The following is a 19,815-nucleotide window of genomic DNA, read 5'->3' as shown; positions in this document are numbered from 1 at the left end:
ATTTATTGTTTCAACAAAATAAAAATTAGGTTTTCAACAGGGAGGCTGCATTAGAGCATTTGAGTTATTAGCCTATTTTGCTTGTGAAATATTGCACTTCAATCATGCCAAGAACCAGAAGACAACACAACAGTTCATTTGGTTTTGAGTAAGAGGGCGTTTATCAGGCTATAGTTACAAAATCACATAAGCACACATTTGGCTGAAGTTATTGATAGTCAATTTATTAGCATAAATGTAACAAATAAATTCAGTCTCAAATTTAATATTTGAGCTTTTGTGATTGTTGTTTGTGTGTTAAGACGCATACACACACCAGGTTTGTCAACAGAGTAGAATAGACTTTAATAGACATAAACAATAGATGCACCAACAGTATGTTTTAGAAACCTGTCCTGCTGATAAATAAGAAACCTGCCTTCCTCTTGGAAAGTAAAAAAAATCTCCCATCATACCCAGAGCCTACAGAGCTTTCCCTCTTGTGTCCTAGTCTCCCTCTCTACCTTCTCTCTGTCTAAATAAAGAATAAAACTGCCAAAGGTGAGCTGACTGCCCACTCTGCTGCTGAAGGTTCTCACTTCAGTGTTTTTGAGAACCTGCCAAAAGCCACTTATGTTTGCGTGTGCTGACAGTGCAGTAGATGTTTAAGTTCATTCAAACAGTTATTACGTAACTCTATTGCTGCTTAAAGGTGCTCTGTATGCTGTCTTTACACAATTTATATTTGTTAAATTGAGTGTTATACATAAATCTGAGTATGATGAAGATGATTGGTTTCCACTACCTCACAGCAGTTTCAGTGATTAGTGCTACTGCTACTTTTTAGTGAGTACTTAACCGTATATTTTACTTTCCTTCTGATTTCTCTTGGCTTCCCACAGGTTGTAGGTTCAACTTCAACCCCTCAGTGCAACACAGAAGGCCTTTACTTCTCTGATGGCCGACGGAAAGTTGACTACGTTCTGGTCTTCCATCAGCGGCGGCACAGCTCCATAAGATGTCCTGTCGGCACCTCAGTGTCACAAGACCGATTATCCATTGTTTCCAATGGCAACTTTCCCCAATCGGTGAGCTCGGATGCGGTAGCAGGAAGAGGAGGAGGCATGCCGGGAGAGGAGGCTGCGAATGCCGGTGAGGTCTTCATGGAGCTGGGTTTTGCAGGAGGGAGTGAGCCAACGGAGCCGGCTGACCATGAGATGCGTCTGATCAGACAAGAGTTTGAGGCCAACTTGCTGGAGGCCGGCCTGGAGATAGAGCGAGACAAAGAGGTGAGTGTGTGAGTATGGTCATACTCCATGTTCTTCTCTTCCTTACTACTTCAGGGCACTGTATTGATGCCAGAAATGGCTGCTTATCTTTTACTTTCTAATGATTAATTGTTATGTGGTAATGCAGTCAACAGAGGATTTTAAGGAACTCTTCATTGTTGCTGGATTTAAAGGCTCATGCAAAATTCCTTACCAACAATTTTTCAATACAAGAAACAAAGAAAGAATTTCACATTGCCCTTATTACAATGTATATCAAGATTTTGAAATTGTAGTGCTGTTTGTTAGTCGACTGTTAGATCCCACTTTAATGGCCTTAAAAGCACATTCTAAAAAAAAGCTGCATTGGCATACAGCAATAATTCCCCATGTATTGCCTGTGATGGATCTGCTGTTGGTTTGCTGCTGTTGTGTAGAAACATTTATTACTCTTAGGGCTGACTGTACTCATGGTTTAAGGTTCAAGGTTTTTGTTGTCATAAGGTTCCAGTGCAGTGTACACAACAATGAGACAGTGATGTTCTTAGGCTTCAGGCAGGTACCAACTTGATAATTGTAAAATAGATGACAACAGAACCCAGTTTACAGTCTACATACTTTGGTTACAATTGCGGATTTCTATAGGTTTGAATATTGCTGGAAACATTTGCGATAATCTAAGTACACAACTCTACAAAATATATGAAATAGGTCTATTCATTTTTAGACATTTTAATGCAGAAATGTTACTCATTATACCTTTACTAAACAAGTAGGACAGAGGGCTTCAGCAGCGACTCCATCACCCAGAGATGACATTTATATACAAAATTATTTTCCCAGTTATGTTGGGTGACAAATTGCTGGCTAGATTATGTTTAGAGGCAACATGTTTTTGAATGATCAGATATTTGGGTGGAAAACAAATCTGTTGCTCCTTAATGTTTCACTGATGTTTTCATTGACATTTACTAATTTGGTAGAGGCTCTTATCCAGAGTGACTTTCAAGTGGAGGATAACACTCAAGCTACAGTACAGTAGGAGACCTTGGAGTAAGCACTAATTATAAGTATAAGGAGAAGAGAGCAGTACACAGTGAGTGCATAGTCAGTGCTAGTTAGGCATGTTAGGGTGTTTGAGGAGTTAAAAGAGGAGTCTCCAAGACATTCTTGAAGATGGAAAGAGATGCCCCTGTTCTGATAGCATTCAGTAGCTCGCTCCACCATCAGGGAACCACAAACAGGAACAGTCTGGACTGAGATTGCCTGGCCTTGGGTAGGGATGGTGATGCCAGACAACGTTCCTTGGAGGAACATAATGGCTGAGTAGGAGCATAAGCCTGTATGATTGAGTTCAAGTAGATGTGTGCACACACAAGCATTAGTGAACTGAATTTGATTCGGACAACCGTGCATAGCCAGTGGAGGTCAACAAACAGCATAATGGCATGTCCCCTTCTAGGATAGCGTTGGCAACTAGACGTGTTGCCATTATCCAGACCATATGTAAGGGTTTCACTGTGCACGAAGGGAGATTAGGGTGATTTTGAGCTTGATATTTAGATGGAGGGGTGGTTGCCAGAATGACCAAGAGTTCAGTATGAGAGAGGTTTAGTTGTTTACGTGCAAAATATGTTTAGCAACAATATTTCCTCATTATGTTAATAGAAAATGTAACCAACTCTGCGTCACATTTCTTTGAAAAAGTACTTGCTAGTGCAAATTTGTTGTATATGAATGTAATTTCAAGGGGGCAGCATTGCAAGCAGACATGGAGCAATATCACTTCACTTAGGATCATGTTACTGACCATCTGATTCAATAAATACTTTCCTTTTAACTCTCTTTTGGTCTTTGCCAATTTTGGAAGGAAATATGTTGCTCTCTAAATACTGTGTTCACCAGTTAATCACTAACTATGTCTGCTTGCTGTATGGGGCTTGGCTGGTAGCGTACAGTAGACTTAGGAAACGGTTGTATACTGCAGCTGGAAACAGCACTGATAAGAATGGTAAGTATCAGTTTAGCTTTGGGCCTTACAACCAAAACAAGGAACTGAAAGATTCCTGAACTTTTCATAGATCTGAGGTGACCTGCGCTGTTGGGTGAAAATTCTCAGTGGGTTTGTTCCTCTGACAGACAGTTTTCACGTTCCACATACTCATGTTTTTTCCATTGTTAATTTAAAAACAATGATAGTGCAGCTTTAAGCAAAATAGTAAGCAGGTAATGTTCAGAAATATCACTAGCATGTTCCTTTGCTTCTGTGTTTGTAGATGAGGATGTTAAACCTTCATTTTGGAAAAAGCATTGCCCTTTTAATCAAGATGATGTTTTGGATCACGATACTTGGAGAAGTGATCAGGATTATAATGTCAGACATCAAACAGCAGCCTGTGGTTTGATACACAGACCAGATTCTATAGATTTAAGTGACTTTACAGCATTCTTTAAGATAAATCTTGACACAGGATCTGATGTAACTCTGTCTTGAGCTATTTAAGGTGAGCGCCTACATAGGAATGTGGCTCAGATGGTAGAGGGAAGTGGTGGGTGAGAGTCAGTGTGTTAAAGATATGAGGTTTGTATTACAGTGTCATGAGGAGGTTTCCATTAAACTTTGAAATGTATCTTTTATTTCCTCTTCTGTTTTATGTATTGTGTTGTTCTGCTGTCCTTAATCACCTTGCTGCTCTTAACCAAATTACAGAAACACTATGTGAAAAAGAGAGTAAGACATAACCTAGAGGAGTCATTAACTTAGTGCCGATGATCAGTATGTGTCAGCTTTAGAACAAACAAATTGCAGATACAATCATAGCCAAAAGCACAGGAAGACATCCACCTATATTTTTTGTACCCACAATGCAGCATAATTACGCTCATTGAAATCAACAAAATATATCCTACTGTACATCGATAAAATCAGATACACAGGTAAAAGGTAAATAAAATGAGGGATAATGATGGCAGCATAGAAAGTCAAATATGGACAAACTGCATTAGCAAAATCAAACAGTGGAAAAGACAAATTTAGCTCACCAGAAGACAGACTGACACATGATTGAAAAACACCAAATCATCTTCTCTCTGAATAATCAAAAAATATCTGCAGCACAGTCTTAACAGAAAATTCTTCACTCTGTGGTATTTAAAGACAGAAAGAGTTCTGTCAGAAACAGCTTGTATCCAAGGGCAACACACAAAAATGCACAACTTGGTGCAAGCTGCACCAAACCTGCAAACCGAAGCAATGGAAAAAACAGTGAAGTCTGAGTCATTCAGCCTTGTTCCTTCATCCAGAAACGCTTCCAGAAGAACAAAGGAAACCTTCAACCAACAGTAGTCATTATTGATATGGATGGGTCTGTACTGATGTCAGCCATCTACTAAATTGTAAAGACTGGTGATTGTTGTGCAGCGGCAGAATATAGCCAAGCTTATAGTTTTTCCTCTTAATACAGCTTAGCAAATTTACAGTAAGTGGCTCCATGAACAGCAGGATTATGTGAAACACTTCCTCAACACCAGCTACTACAAGCATCATTTAATCTTAATAGAGAGTTTTGGAGCTCAGAGTATTTGAATGTATCTAAGGATGGCATTTCATTTTATCTTCTCACAAGATATAATTACCTCCTCTCGCTTCAGATAATACACTTTGTTCACTTCATCTTTGTTCTGAGGTCTGTTCAGAGATTTAATTCCATGTTCTGACTGCTGAATAGCAGGGCACTGAAAATGCCTCATCTTTCCTGCTGTTTTCTAATCATGACTTAGTTACTTACAATCTAAACACATTTTTCATGTGATGTTTCTGTGATCTTGTGTCTACCACCTGTATGACTGGGGAATCTTTTTATTTTAGATTCACAATCCACACAAGAGCTTGATGGTTTCATCTGTGCTGGTAGACTTTAATTCTAGTTGCCGTAGCCAACACAGCTGCTGCACTGACCTCTTTGTATCGATTTACTAATTTAGCCTGAAATGGGTAATTTTGTTTTGACATGTACAAATTGCTTTCGCTGTGATTGTGTGTTACGTAGCAACCTGTGCTTGCATGTGAGAGTGTGTAGTTCTTCCCTGCTTTTGGTGTGTGTGCATGTGTGCGTGTGCGTGTGCATGTGCGTATTCGTAGTAGGTGCTTGGCAGAGCACAAAGTCTGTGTGTTCTACAGGATCACTGCCACAGAGTTCCACTTGTTACCAAATGAACTACTGCTGCACTTAGGGTCCAACAGCAAGAGGACTCATTTGGCAAATTGAAGTGTTGCTCACTTCAGCTGTTGGGAGTTTACACTTTGTGAAATGTGACATCAAATGTGACGGTAATACAAAATATTAGAAACAGGAACAGTGACTCAATGTGAGGTCTCATATGTAGGGTACAATGTTCAGGGAGCATATGTTTGTAGTTCAAAGATTAGGGGTTGGTGTGTGTGATACCTATTTTGCTTAATACATGTGACTGAGCGTGTGCATGTATGTGTGCTGGCTAGCAGCCAGTTGGCAGTGTGTGCAGCCCGCAGGCCAGTATTAATCAGATTGTTGACAGTGTGGCCATGGAGCCTAAGCCAGGATGAGATTAGCTGACTGATAGCTCCTTATCTCATCTCATGGATTGAGGGGTAGATTGAATCCGCTGCTGAGAGGAGCCAGTAGAAAGAAGAACACTTGCATTCCAGTATCACTCATTAGAATGTAGTGGCAGGTATTCTTATAAAATGACAAACATAATTACACTCTTCCAACAGTGTGCAGCTACAGTAGATGTGGTTGTAGGAGGTGCTGGAGAAGAGAAGGAACATTGTCTGATAATAACGGTAGGTTTGCTGCTCACATAATCATTAATACAGACACAATCAGAAGAACAAAAGATCACCCGTAGATTTTGTTGCTGCAGTCTGTTTTCAGATAATGAAATAATGTAGCTACGTTGTGTGAATTTTACACCTCATAATATATTAAGTCCACACAGTACCAGCCCCAAAAAGAATGATAGAAACTGACTCTCTAATATAAAATAAACTTACATCACAGGGACAGACTGTTAAGCGTTGACCTGTTGGATTATGGATGAATTAAATGTTTGCCAAAAGGTTTTAATGGACATTGTAGTACTTTTTGAGGGATTAAGGTTAATCTAATCTTGGTTAATACAATTTGGGTATTGAATGATCAACCTCAAATGTTACTGTTAGAGTTTTGGAATATGTAGTACATTTGAAAATCACTGCTTCAGTTTCTTATAAAAGGTTGAAACTGAATAATGAATACATGAATCACTAAATAAGATAACTGTTTTACTAAGTGACAGCTTGGTTAGAGTTGTTATTCTCATTCTCATGTTATTTTCTTTGCACAGTGGCCATTGCAGGCCTTTTAATGGACATTTCCCAAGAGTTAAACTTGTGTGTCTATTTTAGCCATTTGTGTAGAGTTGAACTTAAGCTGTTTGGGTGACACACACAAGCTGAATAATGGCAAATGTTTTCATGGATGTGACATGACATATTGGGAAGTGGCCAAATTATCTGAATTTTCAGATCTCATTAGTTAATAGGTTCACCATGTGTTTAATTACATAATCAGATGACTTTGGATAGTAATTTCATAAAAAGTAACCCTAATCACATTAAGCACATTAAACATGTTAAATAGTTATGAGTTTAGATGAAAAACAAACCCAATGTATTGTTTGTTTTTCTTAATGTGTCCATTGTACTGAACTAAAGTCTCTTACTTGTGTCCAACCTGTTTAACTTCAGATTAATTGGATTCTGTGAGAAAAAAAGGGGGCTTGAATGTCAAACTTGTTGACTCCTGCCTGAGGATTATAGAGCTGACCTTTGATCTCTTAGGGACATCCTCTTACAGAACACTTTTAATTAAATCAGAGGGAGATGTTAATTCAAGAAGTGGAGCTGGGACTTCTGAGGAGTTCAGTCTGTGGGGGCTTGGGAAACAGAATGAGTAGGATGAAGTGTTTGGTAAGACTTCCCTTTGGTAGAGAATGAGTCTGTCCCCACAAATTGCATAACTGATGGCAGGGAGGCAGAACACTTGTCTTTACTAGACCTGCCTGCTTATGTCCAAAAAATATAAAAATCACAATACTAATGGTTACTTCATTTTTCTCTTAGAGGGAAAATCATTTCAGGTAATTACTCCAACAGTTCTGATCCTGTAGAGGAATTCTTGATAGGTTTGCATGAAAGTCAATATAAAAGACAGTGTGTGAAATGATCCATTAAACAAAAACAACGTTTTCTAAATGTTATGTTAGTACCATGAAACTTTCAGGTGGAACCAAGGCAAACTCTGAATATAGCCCATTTAGCCATCCATTTTCTTAGGGGCGTGGATGTATTGTAGTGCATACTACTATAAAGAACATATTACTTGCTGACCATGAGCCAAAAATATTTTCTAGCATTCAGGTTTGTGTCTGTGTTTTTCTCTGCAGTGTTTTGCAGTGATCAGTGTTTTTCTGCTGGGCCCTCTTGTGACTTCTGCTTGTCCCATAAACTTTACAACAGAGGCAATAACAGTATTATTTTGACTTGTTTGATCTTAGTGTAATGTTAGCTAGACTAGGAGGGCGTTTGTGACTATTGCTGTCTGTCTGTCTTATCTTATCATGTAATGCACAGCCTAAGTGCTCTGTTGTTATTTGCTCTGTATTGTGATATTTGTCCTTACAACATTTGCAAAGTCTTTTATAGACATGAAGACATGTAAACAAAAATTTGCAAGCACTGTGAGTTTGGAAGGTGGAGCTTCTGAAGGAGCACTGAAGGGAGGGGTTTGTTTTGCTACTGAGTTCGAATAGCAACAGTCTCCAGGATGCCTAACTCATCCATGGCTATGAGTGGCTAGAGTTATTATCCCAAAATGCACAGGGAGAGAGACTGGGTGCACCCTAGACAAGTCTTGAGTCTATTACAAAGCAGTAACACATGTTTAGAGTAACATATTTTTTTTATTCCAATTCCAAGGCAGGTTTACTCTGTCTCTTTGATTTATAGGGTGAAATAAAACATTTTACCTGTTCACAATCACTCATTCACAACAAAGAACACTGAGGGATGATCTCGGAGCAAAAGAAATCTTACTAAAGCAGTTTAATATTCTGTGGTAGACTAGAATTCTGTTCAGTGTGTTTTGCAACAGATGTTACAGCTCTGCAACAGAAACCTGTTGCTGCTCCTTTTGATGTTCTGAATTAAATGCTCTGCAGACTGTTGTGTGTCACAGAATTAAAATGAGGTAGTGCACCAATATCTGGGCAGTTTCTAACCCAAGACAATCAATGGCAAATAGCAGCAGATTTTGCTGCTTGGATGAAGAAAATAACCATCAAATGATCACAGACACAGTGCTGCTGTGTGATGCAACAGGTAGCCTGTGGTTGTAGAATACAATAAGTACAGTATATTCAAGTTTATCTGTAGGAGGTCCTCTAATGTCAGCCCCCCACAACCTTCACCTGAATTCAGTGACTTCCACTAATAGCCACCTTTCATGCTCTCTGCTGTGTTGCTTTGTGTATCTTTCAGTTTTTGACTTAATTCTATTTTTGCTCCCTCTTACTCACACTCTGTCACTGTCTTTATCTCTCTTTAGACTTTGCTCAATTTTTCTGTGCTCACCAGTACACTCCCAGCCATCCCATTGCCCAACTGATCACCCTGTCGTATTCAGTGCCCCCCTCACCAACCCAAAGACGCCCCCGGCTGTGTCCTAGTTACCCCCCTACAGAGATAAAGAGCTAATTGGAAATCCCTCTACTAATTAACCTTCTCCAGGCTAAGGTATTTATATCCTCTGCTTTTTGATGGAGCGATAGAAAAGAAGAAAGGGAGGGATAGGAGGAAGAAGGAAGAGATGGAGGAGGAGGGAAAAGGGGGCGAGAGAGCTTAGAAATGAATGTGACTGAAATATGGTAGATGATGGTAGCAGATGGGTATGAGAAAGCAAGGGAGAGGACTATGATATAGTATAGAGGTAAAAAAGGTTATGTAGCAGTAGTATTTAATCATGACCTAAATCATTGCTTATTTCTTAAATGTGACAGCAGTAGGACTGTGAACAAACAAGTTCTCTGCTGGCTTGTAAGACATCTAATTATCATTTTTTTTTCTATGCAAATTTACATATTGAGTCTTAACATATAGAGACACCAGGTTGGATTTGGAGTGAAATCCGCTGTATTGTTGTATGTTGCAAAATGGCAAGAATCTGGTGATCCTCCTGAGCAAACAGGGAGCAAGAGGTTGTGGTGATGGCAGTGGTGTATGGGCCAATGGTAAAATCAAGCAATCAAGTATTTGAAACTGACACCTCACTTCTGGGGACCATACTTTATTTCGATCAGCTTGCAGTCTTAGGGTCTTAGGATCAACATCTACAAAAACTGATTTATAAAAACATCTGGTTGTCACAGCTCTGGTTAAGGAGGATTCAATAGCACGACTCAGAAGCACCAGTAAAAGATCAAAACAGTTCACCTTTACTAAGGCTTTGCATGCAGAAGCAGGATAGGGCAAAATAGTAGGCGGAGGTAGTGTGTAGGCAGAGGTCGGAAACAGGCAGACAGATTAACCAGGAGCAAGAAAAAAGGCAAAATCCAAAGCTACAGTGTGGAAAATACAATAGACAGTCTGTCGGGGAATAGGTGGAACCGGGTTGGTATAAATATTAAGAGCTGATTTGGGAATTGGGTACAGGTGAGTAGTTGGATGGTAAAGAGTCAGGTAGTTGAAAGGTGGGAAACCCAAGGTTACTGCAGGGCAGGAGCTCGTGGCAGGGTCTGAAATTATTAACAGGCAGAGAATGCATGAATTCAAGTATGAACTGTGACACTGATGTTGTGCCTAACCAAATCTTTGTAGGTTGTCACCTTCCTGCAAAAAGCAAGAGAAATGGCAATCAATAAATGACCACAAGAATGGCCCAGAGATGAGAGATGGAAGTTAAATCTGGTCAAATACATTGTCTTCTATGTGTATGAAACTAAAGAATCTCCCAGACAAATAAATGCAACAAGCTAAAACTAAAAGTGACAAGTGCCGATGGGGTTGACACAGTAAGTCAACTTGCAGATATAATAACTCTTGAATCACAATTCTTTCATTGATGTGACAAGTTGACTGCTCTTAGCAACAACAACTGCTGCTTCCATGTGACTGAAAATAACATTGGTGGGGCAAATATGTGACTCATTATTAATTGGATAGAGTGTAATAAGAAAACAAAAACAGCTAGCATGTTAGATTGGACAAAGAAGTGAAACAAACAAGCTACAGTCCCCATGCATTCAGTTGCCTTAGGAAGTTGCTTTCTGTTGTATACAGATGGCATTCAGTGCAACTTAAATCATCAAAACCAATCCAAAACTTACCCATAAACATTTGTCTTATTATTAAACGTGTGTAACAATGTATCTTATTAAAAGAGTGGTGAAGTTCAGGTGGCTTTGTGCTCCACTGTGTCCCTGGGCAGCACAAAGGACAGTGTGGATGTGAGAGTGGGAGAAGATAATGAAACATAAGAGGAGTAAGAGTGACAGGTAATGAGTCAGCCAGTCAGTCAATCAGTCAGTGAAACAGTGTCTAGCGGGCAGCAGAAGGTACAGTAATATATGTGAGGAGGGGGGTGGTGAGGGGGAGTGAAAGATCTCAGGAGAGTAGGAGTCGAGAGAAGAGAAAGAGAATCGTTTCAGGTTTCCATCATTTGCCATGCCACCTTTCTCTTTTCACTCTCCCCTCTTACAGAAGCTGGTGGGGGTCTGAGGAGGGTAAGGTTACCTTACTGTCGTCCCCCGCTGGCTCTGCTCTCTTTCATTTCTGGTTGCACTCTCACTCACAGTGCAACCCATTTCCATAATGGCTGCTGCATAGATTTTGGAATAAGTTTTTTTGGTGTTTTTTTTTTTTTTTCTACTAAATTCAGTGACAGAGGGACAGAAGCAGGTTTGTCAGTGCCCTGATAGTCAGAATTCGGTCACATACCTCTTGATGCCATTTGGAGCCATCAATTACCACATTTTGCTAATGTATCTCAATATTAAATAATAATTAGTGTGTGGGCACTGGACCATGATTCATCAGCAGGACAAACTAAATGAGTCAGGATTTGATGTTACATACAATAAATACATTTGATGATGATGAGAAGCCAATGTGTCAGGAACAGGCTGCAGCAACAAAGCAGTAAGGAAAACAGCTCCAGGCTTTGCTTTAGGCACAGAGGCTACATCTATCTTTTATGAATACCAGAGTAATCCTGATCTGGTTAGCCAAAGTGTTTCAGTGGGTCAGGCTACTGGCAGGGATTGGTTATGTCTGGCTCAGTCTTAAGTATAACTTGAAGAGTTGAGCACTGTGCAGTCTGAGGTGTTGAGTTGCAGCTCTCAGAGGTCAGTGTTGAGGTCTGGAGGTAAAAGCAGCTGAGAAGCAATTGACTACAGTGAAATGTAGCACAAAAGGTCTCCCCTGCTAAAACAGGGTCTGTCAATTTTGGATTGCAAAGCAGTACTGACAGATGGTCTGGTAAGCCAGTTTTATACAGCAGGTAGTTTTAGCCAAGCAATCTGGTAATATAATTCCCAAAACATTAAAGTTTAGTGTATTAAAAATGACTTTTTAGTAGAAAACTTTAGCTCAGACATTCTAAAGTATATGTGTGCCTTTTTTTCTGTTAGGGTCCAATACTGCATTCAGTTACATATACATTATAATGTAACTTTACATGAGGTTTTGTTTGTTTTTCAGGTAAAGGCCCACGGCCCCAGCTTTACTCGTCTCCATGCGCCCTGGCCAGTCCTCTGTCGAGAGGCTGAGTTTCTCAAGATTAAAGTCCCCACTAAAACGGTAGGATCAGTATTGACTTAGGGTTTAATACCTACAGGGCTTCTCAATATAAAAAATGTACATTTTTGGACATATGTGCAAATCACCTGTGTAACAAGTTGATTAATTCTGTACTTCGTGTTTTCAGAGTTATGAACTTAAAGAGGAAAGTGGTTTTGGGTCCAGTATGAGCACAATTTGGAGGAAACTGAATCAACCTTTTCAGCCCAAAGTACCTCATCAGGACCATGAACGCACCAAATTTCTCTCACACTGCTTCTCCAGGGACAAACTCCACCTGTGAGACACACACACACACACAAACACACAAACACACAAACACAAACACACACACACACACACACACACACACACAGATTGCACTCTAGATCAACATACTGCACAATGATACTCTAGTGATAAGAAAAAATGTCCATGTCTGGTTGATTGTTGCCTCTGTAGACTGTCTCCTGCAAAGCAAATAAATATCAAATAAGATCCAGTAGCAACTGTACAACTGAATGACAAGATGATCATTCATGACATCTGGCTGAGTGTTGCCATTTTGTGTACAACATCCATAAAAGCTTTTTAAAAAATATGGTTGTATATAATGTAAACAAATGGTTAACATATAATTTTAGAGACCATCACACATGGCAAGATAAACTCTCAGATCCAGTGATCCACTTGGCAGGAATAGTTTGGTGCTGTAATCAGTTAATAGGTTAAGTGAACCAATAGGATCCCCAATTAACCTAGTGCTTGCACTGCTATGTATGTTGTTTTTATGTCAAGAATTACAGACAGAAAATGCATACATTTCCATGCCACAGGTTTTAATTCAAGGATTGTATTTCTTTCAGGTACAACATTACATCTAAAGACACTTTCTTTGACAATGCTACAAGGGGCAGAATAGTAAGTGTCTATATATATTTTAATCAGTTTTTTCTTTGTGATATATTTGTGTAGGATTAGTTTATATCTTAAGTCTAACATTCTTACATCTTTCTTAGGTGTATGAGATTCTGAGACGAACAGTGTGTGTACGAACCTGTCAAACCATAGGTGAGGACACTGTATTGTGGTTATTCCCTGCTGTGTGATGACATTAGAAAATAAAAACAGTAGGGGAAGGCCTGAGTAACATGTTTTTTGACACTGCAGGCTAAAGTCACACATCAGTTGCAGTGTTTGGCTGAAATACAATTGGACTTTTTTGGGTAGTGTACAGGTGGGAGGTGATATTGATAAGCCTGCTGGGAGTTCAGTGGGGAGGAAATGTAAAGTGTTCAGCTGGTGACCCATACAAAGAGTGCAATGACTTGATAACTGGGTGAACACCTTTTTAATTCTGATTTGTATGGGAATATTTGACAGAGCCTATCAACTTTGTAGCAACACCTTGTTTCCATTAGGCAGTTCCTAGAAAGAGGCTTCGCTTATCAATACTTGCTACAACCACAGACATCCACTGGAACATTTGTAAGCAAAATTATACAAATTCTATTGAAGTGGAAACAACAAAAGACTCCAAATATGTATGAAACATGAAAAAACTAATACGACTTCACTGAGCTTCACTGTGCTTGAAAAATGGGTGCACTACTGTTTGTATGTAAGAGCCTAAATAATTTCCTTTGGGATTTTCTAAGTGAAGTGCAAGTCATCCAGCCGAGTGCATTAAGATTAACTCAGGCCTTGCCTTAGTGTTTATATATCTGTACATTTTATGACATACAGTGCAACAGCTGCCTCTGCATTTATGAGACCCATCATCCCATATAGAAATAAGCTGACACCCGATTCATTTCCAGAGTCCACCATATGTCTGGTTGGCTTACCCATCACAGCAGAAGGTCTCAGCCAGCGGGTACTGATGGAGCTGCAGGGGAAGAAGGGAAGAGAAAATAGAGTTGCATCTCTTTAACCTCTATTTTCTCTTTTATTCTTGGTGTACAAATTTTGTCACACACACACACAGAGCCCACTCCTCCATCTCCTTTACAAGTGGGTCACACTTCTTGGGTCAGGCTGAGATTGGAGCAGGGGCATCTGAAAGTTGTGGTTGTTTCTAGCTGGTTGAGTGTGTATTCATTCAGTTATATGTGCATGTGTGAATCTGTGTTGGTTGTAATGTTCATTAATAGTTCCTAGTCCCCTTTGAGGCACTGATAATTAATTGATTAATTACTTGATTGCTGATGAAAGAGCCAGTTGTGTGTGCCAGGTCATCTAATGTGTCAGCGACCTTCACAGGTCAGGCCAACACTTCCCACATGAAACTTTCCAAAGACTAAAAGTGGCACCTGAACTACTCCCAGTCTGCCTGACACTGAAAAACACAATTAATACAGTGCAGGGTGCAGGATGTGGCCTAATGTCTGTGCTTCACACATATAAGTGGTTTGCAAATACCATTTTGTAATACTTGGTCCATTTTCAGACAGAAACAATAAGGAGTTGAATTTTTAATAGGGAGATAGGGATAGGGATAAAGCGAATGGCCTTACCGAGAATCAAGTTCAAATTCACTCGGCTGAAGTGAGAAAGACATTTAATCTGAGCAAGTGAAGAATTTCTTCTCAAGGAGTCAATTGAATATTACACTAGAAGTGCAGTATGTCGTAGATGTAAGATAAATAACAGGAGGTGCTCTTTACAATGGCTGCTTTATTTCACACCACATCTTGGAGCCATTTGGTATAAACTCACTCCTTAGTTGTGTTGAAGTGTAAAAGTCTACATGGTTGCTTGTCTGTGCCAAAACCTCAAACTTTACCAGCTTCTTGAATTTCTGGCTTAAAGCTTACGTTTTAGCCAAAGCAGTTTTGGAGACAAAAACTCTCTCCTACTGAGGTTTCAAGACAAAACAAAGGTAAAAGAATCATGTCTTCTCCCCAGAGGATACAGTTTATGATTTACATAAAGGGCACATTAAAGATTTGGTGGTTATTTGGACAGCACAGCAGGAGGGGGAAAATGATGTTCAAACACTCTTGTGGGGTTTTTTTAGGTCTCTGTTCTCTCTCTCTTTTTCAGGCATCAGCACATTAATAGCTAAAGGCGTGTATGATGCTGCCTTCCCTCTTCACGATGTAAGTGTGAGGTTTAAAATTCCCAAGATTCTCATTGATTTCAATTTCTTTCACTCCAATTCAATTTGCAGACAATGGAAGCTTTCTCAGGATAGTCCCTGCTCTCAACTGCATTAGCATTTTATGATAAAATAGCTTTTTCATCTGGAGCAAGTTTTAAATTTTATGCTAGTTGATTTTTCTCTGAACTAAACTGAAACCAGTGAAGGTTGGAAATTCATCCTAAAACCTGAAGCCACTGTTGATGTTATGAGTTTATATTAATGTCCTAAAACATGGAAAACCACCAGTTTGGTAAAAAAAAAAATCTTTTAGGTGTGTGTTTTTGTAAAATCTGTGTATTGCCTGCAAGAGAGTTTTGCATGTCAAACAATTTGTGTTTTAAGTTTACTGTTTACAGTATGTGTTTGATTGTATCAAGTGCATTTTTGCAGTTTGTGTGAGTTAGTGTGGTAGTGTGTGCATTTCTAAATGTTTGAGTGAGTGAGCATCATGTGTTCTCTGTCCATTATAGATGAGTGCATGAAGTGTGTTTTATGCTTGTGTGCTCTCATGACTTTCACCCTCTCCTCTGGCTCCTCAGGGTGACTATAGGGTCATCGGGCACCTTGAGGAGAGGAATGACAGACAGGTACTTCCTCTCTCACTTCTCTCTTTTCCTCTGTTCTCCCTTGTTCCTCCTGTTTCTCTTGATCCTTCTCTCTTTGTCTTTCTAATGAAAAACTACAAGAACCACTTGCCTACTCTGGTACTTCAGAAGGTAACCTGCCAGTGTGATACAGTGCTGCAGCCATTTAGTATGCTACAAGACAAAAATGTCTACTGTATAAGACCTCTAAATGTACAACAACTAAAAAGCAAGTGAACCTCCACTTTTCTATAACATCTTTATCTCTTTTCTTTACTCTATTTTTTTCTTTTCTGAGACTGTTCCTCCTCTCCATCTGCCAAACCAAGTCACAGATTGAAGTAAAAGTTCAATAAACATTTCTCTGAGGCAGAGCTGCTCTGAGGGTGGAAAAAAACATCACTTACTGACTCAAATTTCAAAGGATGCAGCAAAACATAAACAGTTTTTTTTTGGTGTGCAGGATAGCACAGTGGAAAAAAGAAAGTAATCAGCAACTTCCTCTTTATCTATTCAGTCATTATGATTGGTGTCATGTTTTGGACATTAAACCTGATACTTAACTGAAGCTACATTATATTCTTTCAGCATCAAGAGTGCCAGACTTCATAATATTATCTTCCTCCTCTCTCACTATGTTTCACTTGGCTGCATGATAATGTTGCTTAAACTGCAGTGTTTTGGCTTCATCCACTGAGGTCTAACTCAGCCAATCAGAGTATTTCTGCCTCCAGTTCAGCTCTGCATCTGAGAACTGTTTGTTGATTTTCAGCTTGCTACAACTTGGTAAACTTACAACATGACAACATACACCCACACTGGCTGTCTCTCTTTTCTGTCTGTTGCCAGGTTCTGCATGAAGAGTGGGCCAGATACTCAGCCTTTTACAAGTACCAGCCCATTGATCTTGTCAGGTAATGTGACCACAGCACAGAAATGTGGAAATCACATCAGTAACCTCAGTATCTCAGATTTTCTTTCAGGCCTTTACGTTTTTGGTTTATCTAATTTGCAACTTAAGATGACTGTCATAGGCTTACATCTAATTAGCAACAGAGATACTCCAGCATTGCAGTAATCCGTTACAGTAGTTAAATAACCTAGTCAATGAATCACAGCATGAAAATGAACATCATGAACAAACCTTTTTTAAGACTCTGTTAATCCAGATCTCACATGCGCAAATGTTGTTGAGTGCTGTCATCATACTTGTTCTCTTTCAGGAAAGTCAACTTGAATGTTGACATGAACACTATTTACAAGTTGGAAACTCAAAATTACAACAACTTGTGACATGAATGTGACATTGTTTACTACCACCAATAAGCACCACTAATCAAATGATAATGATTAGGGATGGTTAAGGTAAGAGTTTAGTCAGTGTTTGGGGTTTAGGTCTGTAAATCATAGTAAAGGAGGCTTCCTAAGGGCTCAGTGCAATGAATGAAAGCTGTAAGTAAAGCATTAAGTCTTCTTTACTCTATTTTAGGATCAAATAAAACAGCATTAGGATTCTCACACCTGTGTTGCGTGCTGCTTGATTCTTTGCAGTCTGCTCTGCCATGACCATGAACTGCATGAACTGAACCCTTAATCCTCAACCTCTGACCCCACAGGAAGTACTTTGGGGAGAAGATTGGCCTGTACTTTGCGTGGCTTGGTGTTTATACTCAGCTGCTCATACCAGCCTCCATCGTTGGGATCATTGTGTTTGGCTATGGGGTGGCAACAGTGGATACTGACATACCCAGGTATGTCTATTTGTATACAGTAGTGAAAGAAAGGTGTTAAATTCCCACATTTCATTTGAAATATTGTGCAGGAAACATGAACAAATCCATTAGTGACTAGACATGTTTTAATGTAACGTCACTCAGTTCAGTTGAATTATGTCACATAAAAATGTAACATTCTAATAAAGATTAAAAATGTCTTGATTTTAACTTTGAAGTCACAAGTGATAAAGATAGCTTGATGTCTGGTTAAATGTTAATGATAGAGTGCTGCCGAAAACTAGAGTTTCTTCCTATCTCCATTTAAATGTATGCACACATGCCCATACACACACTAGACAGGGATTGCCCAGATACCTGCTGTATCTGGCTGTAGTCAGGGTTGTGTGGGAGGAACACAGAAGGTACAGCTGGCAGTGTTTGTGTGTGAGTGTGTCATGAAGCAAAAGGTTGATAATTCAGCCTACACTGACTATGAATACTATGAAGCTTGTATTGTGCTTATGTGTCAGAAGACCCATTCACTTCTAATGGTTGAATGTAACAGACATAAGAATCATTGGGTCTTTTTACTGAGACTGAATCCACAAATGGCAATGCAGAACTTCAGTTAATCTTACATTTCGTTAGGTACAAGTGGCTTACATTTCATGTAATATATTTACTTCTAAAATGCTATTGTATTAATTTAGGTACATTTAGGTGCTTTGTGATTTAAGTCTTGATTTCACTCCCCCCTCAGCCTGGAGATGTGTGACGAGCGTCTCAATTTCACCATGTGTCCTCTGTGTGATGGAGCCTGTGACTTCTGGCAGCTCAGCACTGCCTGTGGCACTGCCAGAGCTTCACACCTCTTCGACAACCCCGCCACCGTCTTCTTCGCCATCTTCATGTCTCTGTGGGGTGAGCTTATGAGTTTGCACAAGAGTGTGTATGTGTGTGTGTGTGTGTGTGTGTGTGTGTGAGAACAGGTGGGCTGAATGTGAAGTTGCAGAACCTCCTTCACCTCAGGTGGAGGTCGAGTCGAGCTGAGAGCAACAGGCTAAAACAACATGCATTAAAGGTTAACAAATACAGAAAATAAATTAAAAATGAATATGAAAATCCTATTAGCAGCTGAAACACTTTGTAAAACTATTTGTATTGTTTTTTAATAGGCTGGTACACATCCAGCAGTTTAACTGTATCTTCCCCATTGTTCTCTTCACTGCATTTGCTGGCAGAATATTGTGAGCTGTCCTTGCTGCAAGATGATTTTGTTTATTGCAAATTGGCCAGAGCAGCATTTTATTACAGGAAACAGCAGTGTTTGAATTCATGAATTTGTGGCCAAAAATCAGTTGAAACTATTCCTCTACTTTTGAAAAAGACTGTTAAAGGTTATTTTCCCACTGAAGATAGGTTAAAAACAAAAACATTTGCTGTTATAGAAAGAGAAAGCCGGCAATTGTTGTAACTGTGGTGGTGTGGATTTGTAAGATTGTAATATTTGTAAAACTGGGCAGCAGTGATATTTTTCTTCAGAGATGCTGATTACTGGTTAACCAGAAATATTAATGTTCCTTCCACTCAAAAATGTGTTTCTTATTGTTGCTTTATTTGGGTGTTTGGGCTTCACTGTGCAGAATGATGATGACACCAGACATTATTTTGCTGAAGGGGGCAAGTTTCTCTGTGCTCATCTTAAATCTGATTAAGATGTGAATGTATGAACAGGATTATGTCGCAACACATCACAGCTCATTTGAAAGCCAGTCATAGTCCCCATGCCTGTGCACAAGTGTGATATGGAAACTTCGTTTCTAGTACACATGCAATGAGAATGGACTTCTCAGTGAAGCAGACATTTTGTGACTAGCAGTTTAAATTTTGAAATAACTAGGATGCAGTTTTTCATTGAGGTAGAATGAATAGAAGGAATAGAATAGGAATAGATTTTAAGAATATTTACCAAGGGGATTAGACTATTTTGTGGAAAAAAACATCTAATAGTCAGCATATCTGATTATAAAGATAATCATTTATTTATTTATTTTTATATTTTCATTTCTATGCGTTTGTGTAGCGGTGCTGTTCCTAGAACACTGGAAGCGTCGTCAGATCAGTTTGAGCTTCAGCTGGGATCTGACAGGCATCGAGGAGGATGAGGTACATACTGTATAAATATATATTCACACTCAAAGAAACTCACTGTATACATGGACACTAATGCTGCTTAAAATGTACACACGAGTGTGGAGGTCTGAATATA

At 39.3% G+C, this 19,815-nt stretch overlaps 1 protein-coding gene across 6 annotated transcripts in view; it reads left to right on the top strand.

The window, feature by feature from the left end:
• The window catches only part of ano2b (anoctamin 2b), a 197,753-nt gene that overhangs the window by 3,549 nt on the left and 174,389 nt on the right, over window positions 1-19,815 (top strand). For all 6 annotated transcript variants that reach the window (XR_007815005.1, XR_007815003.1, XR_007815004.1 and 3 more), the window contains exons 3-13: window positions 882-1,268; window positions 12,025-12,123; window positions 12,251-12,402; window positions 12,969-13,023; window positions 13,122-13,173; window positions 15,148-15,203; window positions 15,787-15,834; window positions 16,681-16,745; window positions 17,448-17,582; window positions 18,307-18,467; window positions 19,630-19,712. Coding sequence is in view for 2 of the 6 variants with exons in the window: in XM_018684297.2 (XP_018539813.2) it covers window positions 882-1,268; window positions 12,025-12,123; window positions 12,251-12,402; window positions 12,969-13,023; window positions 13,122-13,173; window positions 15,148-15,203; window positions 15,787-15,834; window positions 16,681-16,745; window positions 17,448-17,582; window positions 18,307-18,467; window positions 19,630-19,712 (1,293 nt within the window). In the remaining 4 variants the exon portion in view is untranslated. The remainder of the gene's footprint in view (window positions 1-881; window positions 1,269-12,024; window positions 12,124-12,250; window positions 12,403-12,968; window positions 13,024-13,121; window positions 13,174-15,147; window positions 15,204-15,786; window positions 15,835-16,680; window positions 16,746-17,447; window positions 17,583-18,306; window positions 18,468-19,629; window positions 19,713-19,815) is intronic.

Source organism: Lates calcarifer, linkage group LG18 (genome assembly GCF_001640805.2).
Source record: "Lates calcarifer isolate ASB-BC8 linkage group LG18, TLL_Latcal_v3, whole genome shotgun sequence".
Lineage (NCBI taxonomy): Eukaryota > Metazoa > Chordata > Actinopteri > Centropomidae > Lates > Lates calcarifer.
The sequence above is the reverse complement of the archived record's forward strand: the minus strand, read 5'-3'. Positions and strand labels throughout refer to the sequence as shown.